Source organism: Plecotus auritus, assembly GCF_963455305.1.
Source record: "Plecotus auritus genome assembly, chromosome: 3".
NCBI classification, from domain to species: domain Eukaryota; kingdom Metazoa; phylum Chordata; class Mammalia; order Chiroptera; family Vespertilionidae; genus Plecotus; species Plecotus auritus.
This window is the reverse complement of record NC_137772.1, coordinates 188606200-188616120: the sequence shown is the minus strand read 5'-3', so window position 1 is coordinate 188616120 and position 9921 is coordinate 188606200. Positions and strand designations below refer to the sequence as shown.

Sequence of the window (9921 nt, the reverse complement as noted above, 5' to 3'; positions counted from 1 at the left end):
GGCAATCCACCTGAAAGCCAGGCATACATTTCCCTCTGTGAAGCCGTGCCCACCACCACGGGGAGAGCAATTTATCGCCAGAGATGAACCGTCAACATGTACATAAGTTTGCATAATCAGACTTCACTAAAGTACCTTTCATCTTCCATTAGTTTTCTGCATATATCTCCTAGTCACTCTCCCACGACTTTATCATTGCTTGAAGCCCAAACCTGCTTTCCTTTGTTAAAATGGTATATAATCCCCTAAATCTAACTCCTTTTTGAATTTTCACTTCTTTTCTGTGAACTCCCATGCACCTGAATATTAATAAACATTGTCCCTTTTCTCCTGTTAATTATCCTTTGTTAGTTTAATTCTCAAGCACCCCATCATTGAACTGTGTGCATGTGTGGATGTATGGATGTATAGATGTATGTATTCAAACACATATATACACAAACATACATATATAGATATATACACATACATACATATATATCATCAAATGCCTTTAAACTTCACACTTAAACTTTGCTTTGAAAGTGTCATAAGTAAACTTTATTGCCTGTATTGAAATTGCAAAGTGTAGGAGAGTGTGTACCTGAGGACCACATTTACAATCTTATAAAAGTATGCAGTGGGAAAATAGCTCCCCCATAGAGAAATGCACTTTACAGCATTTTTACATTTCAGCCATTTAATTATTAAGGTCTACTGCTTATCATAGTTAGCACCACTGGACCGTGTTGATTTCATTCCATCACAAATCTTTGGAGGTTCTGACAAACCTGATTGACAGCATAATCCATTCCTCTAATTTAGTGGTTCTCCGCATGGCAGAATAAAATTAACAGCATCGCCAAATAACCATCGCCAAGTGACAGCCCAACAATAGGCCGAGGGAGGCCAATGCCCGAGTTATTATATCACACAAGCAATCATGTTCTGCTGTTCAAACCCCACAGTACCTCCTAAACCCAGACGTGTCTGAAAATCAAGTTGAATATAAACATGAGATGGCAAAAATACAGCCCAGGGGCCGAGAGGCATGTCCATGTGAATGCTTTTGAAAGAGACAGGAATAGCTTTACAGCAATGCAAGCTCTTCACGCACATTAAACTGATCTATTGAAGAACCGTCTCAATTGCATGGGTTAGAAGAGCTGACCCTGGAGTCAGTGTAACAGAGATAATGCCTGGATATGCGAACAGTTAATTCAGCCATGGCTGCAAAGGGGTTTTATGTTCATATAAATATAGCCTATAAATTAGATCGTGCCTTTTCGTTTGTAAAACATTCTGCACATTAAAAATAAAACTGACTTAAAATAAATAAAAATAAATGATAGTCCCTGAGAACAAATGCCTACCATTTGAAAGTAGATGTAAACTGAGCCTACTGATTTTGTCATATCTGTCTTTAGATAAAGCTTAGTTTGAAAGTAGACAATAAGACTCATTTAGAAAAATTCAGTTATCGTATTCACTTTTCAGTTTCAGTCTTTTGTGGGATCCTGGGTTGGTGATTCCCTAGTCCTGCCTCATATCAGATGCCAGCACCCCCTCCCCAGGGCTCCTGTACGAGAAATAACTGATGTGTTCCTAGCAGTTCAGGGTGTATTGCCTTTCTTCAAATTGCAAAGTGTAAGAGAGTTTTAATGAACTCTGAATTAGGCATGTACGGATAGTGGCAAATTGTCCCCAAACTTAGCAGCTGAAAACAAAAATCATTTATTAGCTCAACAGTGTCTGAGAGTCAGAGTTCCAGGAGTGGCTTCGTTGGGTGATGTGATTTCGGGCACTTCAATGGGTTTTCAAGCTGTCAGCCAGGCCTGCAGTCTCTGAAGACTTGACAAGGGTTGAAGCATCTACTTCTTAATTTGCTCATGTGTCCATTGGCGGGAAGTGAATAACCCAAAGGACAGCAAGGACCATACAGCCCATCTTGGAGGCTGGCTACCACGAGCAAAGCACACTCCATCTGCAGTCACACAACGCTCTAGGTAAAATGTACTGTTTTGTTCCTCATCACTTAGCCTTCTTAGTTGCAACAGCAGCCAGCCTCGCTGACTTAAGGAGGAAAGGCATTTAATGGAAGAACCTTAGTCTCTCACAGAACCAAAAGGAAAGCTCACAAAGGAAGCTCCCTCAGAAAATGTGGGGAGCCAAGAGGTATTTGAATATAAACACAAACTATAATGTTTTACACTAGTTTGGATGCTGTACTATTAAAAGAGGGGCGTGAAACAATCACAACCTATGGAATACAAGCAAAATGCACATTTATTTTACCTTCCACTGGCTCTAAATTCTATTTACTGCAGAAAGTTTGTCCCTGATTTTAGATGAAAACACCCAGCAGGCCCAATAATTTTCTGATCACGCTTAGGTAATAAGCCCCATAACCACATTGTACTGCACAACATGATCTTGATTTATAAGTTAAAATGTCCAGCCCAAAATCTTAATCAATATCTCAGTGTTCAGAGCTGAGCCTCCTGCATCTGCCCCCCACCAGGGCCTGTATGAGTTTTCTATTGCTGCTATAACAAATTACCACAAACATCAGGCTTAAATGACAAATTTGTTATCTTACAGTTCTGAAGATCAGAAGTCCCAGACAGGTCTCCCTGGGCTAAAATCAAGGTGTTGGCAGGGCCGCATTCCTTTCTGGAAGCTCCAGGAAAGAATCCATTTCCTAGTCCTTTCCAGCTTCCAGAGGCTCTGTTGGCTCAGGGCCCCCTTCCCCCACCTTCACAGCCAGCAATGCCGGCTTCCGTCCTTCACCTCATCACCCGGACCTTCTCTTCCGCCTCCCTCTTCCACGTTTAAGAAATCTTGTGATTATATGGGGCACACCTGGAAACCCACAACACCCTCCCTTATTCTAAGATCAGCTGATTATTAAACCGAATTCTATCTGCGACCTCATTAGCCTTGTAAGGTTACATTTACAAATTCTGGGGATTAGGATTTCCACATCTTGGGGGTGGGGATGCAGGTGGTGGTGGTGTGTCATTATCACAGCCTGTAATACAGCAGCCAAACAAAGGACACCATTGGTGAGGATCAATATAAGGCAACAGGATCATGTGCTGGGCGGAGGGGGGGGGGGGGGGGAGGGGGACAGGGGGACAGGGGGACAGGGAAATAGCATCACCTGGCAGTTGCAGCTGGTTTGGGTCATAGCATAGTCTTCAAACCTGGGTTGAAAGAGGCTGAACACCATCAGTTGTAGGCACGTTGAGAGAGTGAACAACCTGCTTGTTGCTGCCTTCAGGGAGTCTCTGGCTCCACGGCCCAACCACAGCCCCGTTAAGGGCTGGTCAGCTGGGGAGAGCCTGCACACCAACTGTAAGGAGTGCTCAGACCTCATGGAATTCACTGGAAACATGATCCCAGGTAGTAGAGGTTTCCAAATACAACTCCTCATGCAACTGGTGAAATGAAAACTGCTCTTGCTCCCACCAAAGTAGGCAATGCCCTCATGAGGAAATGCACACTTCTTGCTGGTGTCTACCAATGTTGGACATTTTGTTTTATGTAAAAATGCTACCAATCCCGATACCACCCACTGAGCATTGTCTGACATCAGCAGCATCAGGGAGCTAAAAAAAATTATGGCATTGAATTTGCAGTGTTAGTTATTGGGAATGATCCAAACTGGGTTATGTGGTTTGAAAAACTGTGTGTAATAAATGCATACTATAAATTCCGTATTCTGAAAATAGAAGTTTTCAAGTTTTATTAGAAACAGATCAATTTCTCCTTAACTCCACCAAATAAATGTTGAAGAAATGTTTAAATATCACTAGATCAAAGGGAAAACCAAATTATTGACCTTCTTTACATGTCTGGCTGCAACTGGGCAAGTAATTCCATTTCAAGTGGGATATTTTCAGTCCCACTGACGTCTCCAACTTAGCTATTACCAGGGAGTCTTCCTTTGACAGGGTTTGGATCATGCAGGCTACCAATGACAAAACCACCCCCAGCAAAGCACTACGCTAGGTGCTGGGTTTCTGCAGTAAGTACGATACTGATTTGGCTCTCAAGCTCATATTACACAATTATTTGATTGTAAGTGGGATACATGATTGACAGAGGGGTCCTAAGAGCAGAAAAGCTTCTCTAAGGAAATGTTTCTGTTCCGAAGTGAAGAGGGATTTACCAGATAAAGAGCAGAGGGAAGGAAAAGAAAATCGTATCTGTGAACCTCCAGGAGGGAGAAGAAACCAGTGAATCGGAGGTGGGGAAAAAAAGGCAGCTGGAAGGTGCTAAGGAAGTAGCACAGGACAAATAGTTGAAATAGGGCCCAGCCACTCAGGGTGTCTTGGCCAGGTTAATGATTTTATCTATACTCTAAAAGCCAATGAGAGATCTTACTCTCTCGGGTTAGTGATACAATCAAAACCTGCATTTTGAAAATCATTCTGCCTCGTTAGCAAATAGGCAAAGGCAGTGAGGAGGGGCAGGAGCAGGTGCGAGATCTCAGATTGGAGGACACTAGAATATTCCAGCAAGGAGTGGGGGTGGCCTACAGTCAGATAATATGGAAAGAAATAGACTCAGAATATTTTTTGAAGAGATAATCAGTATGAGGAGTGAAGAAGTGGGAGTCATCAACATTGACACCCAACTATCTAACAAGAACTGGGTGCCTGGTACTACCAATGAAGAACCACTGGGAGAGGGTGGAGTTGGAGATAAAGAGTAAAAACTATGATTTTTTTATGTGGACATGTGGAGTTTGAGATACATGTGACCCTCAAGAGATGGCAATTGGTTCTAAAAGTCTGAATGCCAGAGGAGAGGTCAAAAAAGTCTGAGAGAGCCTAGGATCAGTCTCAGAAGAGCTTTCTACAAAATAATTAACTGATTAATAAATAAATAGGTTCTTAAAAACTAAGTAGAGGCTAATGAACCCATAGGGGAGAGGAAATAAACAGCCAGTGTTAGGAAAAGGGGTTCTTTGTCATGGAAACTAGAGGTCTGAAAAAAGAGGACTCCACTGCCCAGGATGCAGCTACACATAAAACCCAGGTGCTGGGTTTAGAAATAGGAGGATCAGCAGGACCACAGTGATCCACAGACCACATCTTACCTTCAGTGGCATCTACTTACTTCACCTTCCAGCTGCTGCTGCTGCTGCCAATTTGTTTTCTCCTAAAAGCCAGGTGCTTCCACTGGAACCTACCTGACTCTGAGATCCTATCTGTGGCCTCCAAGATGCCTCCAAATTCCAAGTTCATTGGCAGAACCTCACATATACATTCATTTGTTCATATTAATTATGCTTGACCACCAGATGCAGGGTATGTAGACAAAATGTGTATAAAATACTACGTAAAGCATAGTCTTCACCTTCAAACTATAATCAATGGTATGAGCAGCTCAAGGTGAAACAACAAACAAACAAGTGCTGTGAAAGAGGAGCCTGGCCGGTGTGGCTCAGGTGGTTGGAGCGTTGTCCCTTGCACTGGAAGGTCTCAGGTTCCCGGTCAGGGCACATAACTAGGTTGCACAGGGGTGCGCACAGGAGACAACCAATCGATGTATCTCTCTCACATCCATATTCCTCTCCCTCCTTCTCTCTCTTCCTCTCTAAAATCAATTTAAATAAAAAGAAGAAGAAGAAGAATGGGGAGCTTATTCCAAGGCCAGAGGCTAACCACTTTGAAGGAGTTCCAGTCCACTGGCATGCATAAGGAGAGGGCCCAGTGGAGTCAGACTGTCTGGAGGCCAGCAGGTGAAGGTCAAGCTGCACAAGCTCCCAGGAGAGTGGCTGCAAAGGAAGAGAAATGAGGGCACTACCCTCTCTCGCCGGGTAGTGGGAATGGTGGGCCACTCTAAACTCACAAGAGCTTGGTGGGACACTGGGCCTCAGCTGAAAGCTGCCCACGAGGCCTTGCTGTGAAGTTCTCATCCTCCTGGGCTTTTCCCTTCATGCCCAAGGAGGTCCTTTGGGGAAAAGTCTCCATCAGGTCACTCCTCCATGAGTTGCCCTGCAAATTCTAAATCCTTTTGGAAGCCTCCAGTTTCTAGGTCTTGTGAGGCACCCATCTCCTTGTGTAATTTTCAAGTTGAGTGATATATCCAAAGTGAAGGTCCTCTCAGGTGCCCTCCAGGGAGCAGGTGCATTCACTCACCTCCCCCACCCCACCCCCAATGGCAGAGCCTTACACTCCCTTTTCTCCACAACACAGCCCAACCACTTGCTTTCTGTTGCAAACGGCCCTCTCTCTCCTGGTCACAGTTGCCCTCATGTTGGTGTTCTTCCTGAAGCCTCATCCAACCCTTTGTTCATTGACTATGTGGCCTTATTCACTAGTGGACTGCCCAGCTTCCAACCACCCATCAGCACTTGCACATTCATCTCAATGAAGAGCATCAAACAGGGACTGGATTACACACACACACACACACACACACACACACACACACACACTCACACACACACACACCGGTGGTCTCTGACCACGCAGCCAATTTTCCCCCGATTTCTTCCATGAATTTATTACAGTTTTCAGTCTCAACTGCTGAAGAGAAAATGGGTCTGTAATTCACTATATTACTTAAATGACAGAATTTAAAATAACTGTTTTCTAGCTTAAAAATTTTCCCTGCTTAATAACTTACTCGTTCTATGTGGTCTTAACAGAAATGGTAAGTGGGAAGGAGCCAAACGAGCTATAATACCACCCTTTCATGGCCATGCTAGGTAAGAATTTTAGAATCTAAAGGCCAACATGTACCATTTCACTCGGCTGTGATGGCTCCCAATTTGATGGCAGCCCATTAGAAAATGGCTCCAGTTTGAGCACCTCGTTTCCCTCCAGGTCCTGCTGTGGAAGGAACCTTTGCTTTGCCAGAGCTTCTGTCACACTCAGGCAGACATCCTGGTTTAGGAGATGGGCTCTCAAGTCCCAACAACGCCCCCACCCTTTAGCTGCTCCTGATGGGCCCTGATTACCTCCCAGACCCAGAGCCGCCTTGCGCCAGGTCCTCAGAAGTCAGGGACACACTATGGGGTTTGAATCACCTGCCACATTTCAGCAAACATTACGCACAGAAAAGTTCAGGATCCTGGGGATCAGTCCGCATTTTACTTTACAGTACATTCATGTAAGTTCCTGCATGTCCGAGATAGCCAGATCACATTCAGGTTAGCACTGCTGGTAACAAAATTATACAACTACCCTGGCTTCAAAAACAGGATGGGATGATACACATTAACAATTACTTCCCTTTAATACTGCAGGAGACAACACATTACAAAAATGCAATCACATGCCTTTGACAATCCAGTGTGAAGGCATATTATTTACGTTAAAATTAAATGATTTGGGGCATGAGAAGAATAAGAAGAGTTCCCCCCCCCCGCCCCCCTCCAATGCCATCCTTCTCTTCTAGCCATCAGCTGGCTTATTCACCGTCAAAGCCTGGGGAAGAGAGGGACAGAGGATAAAAGGGGATCATTTAGCTCCAAAACACATGGCTTCTTGGGCCACTTCTATAAAAACTACTTAAATAACCTGACATTCTAAAAAGAGTTAATAAGAGACGGTACAATGAGAAGCACCCGGAGAAATTCCTCCAGTTGCTGATGACAAATATCAGCTGCAGACTTTTCACAAAAATGGAAAACTGTATCACATACAGTAATATATTAAGTTCTGAAAATACACTTTCACTTTACTGAATGAAAACACTATGACCCACGTTCTGGTCATGAATCAGCTCAGAAAAATAGCTGTCATTTTCATCTGCAATATTTTCAATGGGCTTTCTTACATCATTACCATCTAAAAGTGCAGCTGACCAACAGCCCTGACCCTTGAAAAATATAAGAAGTCAAACTGAGCTATAATAAAGACTAGAATGAATTAGGCAGGAGAAAATACAGATGTGTGAGAAAGCAACAAATTAGATTTGGGTCTTTTTTTTTCCCTAGATAAAAAACATTGTTACAAAATTCTTTGGACCCAGGTCCAACACAGCTGGAATGATGAGTTATTAAAAATGCAAGCCCCATCCCCAAAGATAGCATGCTCGTGTAGTACCTTTTCTCTAGAAGTCCAATGTGCTTTAGGATGACTATCAATTCATTGCATCATTAAGTACATGATTCAGAATATACTTGGACTTATTTATTCCACTGACAGAAGAGTCCCTGCCACTTGCCGCCAAGAAATTTTTCAGTCCTGAACTTATCAGGTTATAAATAAAACTGATACTCATATTTGCTGCCTCTAAAAGAAATACCACCCTTTCAGGGCTGAAACGCATGATGGAAGAGGGAATAAGACACTACTTAGAACAGTCACAAAATATCTTATGAAAACCCAGAGCCAGTGCATACGTTACAGCCCCTGAAAAAAAGCCCCGGCCACCGGGTAAGCAAGGGGAGCGGTGACGTTTTTGAAACCAGAGTGAGTTGGAGCTAACTGCCTAAGAGTAGATTCACATAGTAAAATGCAGAATAAGTCAACATATCGCCAAAGTACATTATATCTAGAAATATGTTTTATGCTTTAAAAAAAATCACAATGCACTCCAAAAAAATGTTTTCAGATAATTCATGTACAACAGAAGGCACTGTTATCTGCATAAATCCACTGATTCTGCATGGCAAAAACCTGAGACGTGCAATTGATCCAATCCTCTAAAACCACCTTGGTCATTCATCCTTTGGAGCATATGATTTGTCCTTTTCAGTCCAATGATTTTGTTTTCCTTTAATTTCATACATTACAGTAGCTGCTTAAAATACATATTTCAGGGTGAGAAAGGTCAAAGGGGAAAGTGGATAAAAGTACTGCCCTTTGCCAGGCAGTAACTGGCACAGCAGGAGGGTGCCAAACAGCAGCTCCCACCCTTCCTCCCCTTGATCCCACATTCCCCTGGTGAAGTGAAATTCCCCGATGACACTTCGTCTTGGTCGGTGGATGTTCCATCTTTCAGTTGTTGCTGGGCATAGTCCCAAAGTTAAATGCGGAGAGGACGCCTTTATTTTCAAAGGTGAAGCCTCCCTGTTGTTCAATCTTCTTCTTTGCCTCTAGCATTTGCCAAGAGAAAGGGAAAAGAAGAAGAGCATTTAAAGTGCAAAGCTGGAATCCACCTCAAAGGAGCCAGATTCTTTATACTTAGCACTGTGAAGCAATGTCACTCATGGCATTAAGTGTCCTACTGAGCATTGGCTTTATCAGACTCAGGGCAGTAAGTAATTATGTTTACCATCATGGAAAAACTGTTTGCTAACAATGAGCAAAATGAAAACAAGTCTCAAAGTTGAGTTCCGCCAGCTCCATAATCTCTACCGCTGAAAGGACCCCACACCTCTCCTACCAGGAAGAGGATCTGTGCAGCACTGAAAATCTAAGTCAACGAAGGAAACCTGGGTTCCTGCCCGGCTAGTGTGGCTCAATGGTTGAGTTTCAACCCATGGACCAGGAGGTCTCCGATTTGATTCCCCGGTCAGGGCACATGCCCAGATTGCTGTCTCAGTCCCCAGTAGGGGAAGTGCAGGAGGCAGCCGATCGATGGATGTTTCTATCTCTCTATCCCTCTCCCTTCCTCTCTCTCAAAATCAATAAAAAAATATTTAAAAAGAAAAATAAAACCTGGGTTCTAAACTCTAGATGCCTATTCCATGATGTTTCCCAGAAAAATATTTTTGTAATTACAAAATCTTTTTCATTGATTTCCTAGGAGTGACCATAATAATGTCTGCATAAAATAATGTCTCCAGCTCAAAAACTGAAAATCAACAAGAATCACCAACATGTAAAGCCCAACAAATAGAAATGAATAGTTTCATTTCTAGGAATATAAGCTCCTTACAAGAACTCAAAAAGGGCCTCTGGTCATCTGTGCTTAAGATGTTTAGGAGGGTGATCCAGCTGATTCACTCTCCTCAGCAAGACTCATTCCAACCCT

General features: G+C 43.1%; 1 protein-coding gene across 1 annotated transcript in view; it reads right to left on the bottom strand.

Moving 5' to 3' along the window:
• Nucleotides 1–7055: 7055 nt before the first annotated feature.
• Nucleotides 7056–9921, bottom strand: part of IPO8 (importin 8) — a 62574-nt gene continuing 59708 nt past the window's right edge. The window contains exon 25 of the mRNA XM_080659148.1: nucleotides 7056–9040. Coding sequence (XP_080515274.1) covers nucleotides 8943–9040 — 98 coding nt within the window. The 3' untranslated portion in view covers nucleotides 7056–8942. The remainder of the gene's footprint in view (nucleotides 9041–9921) is intronic.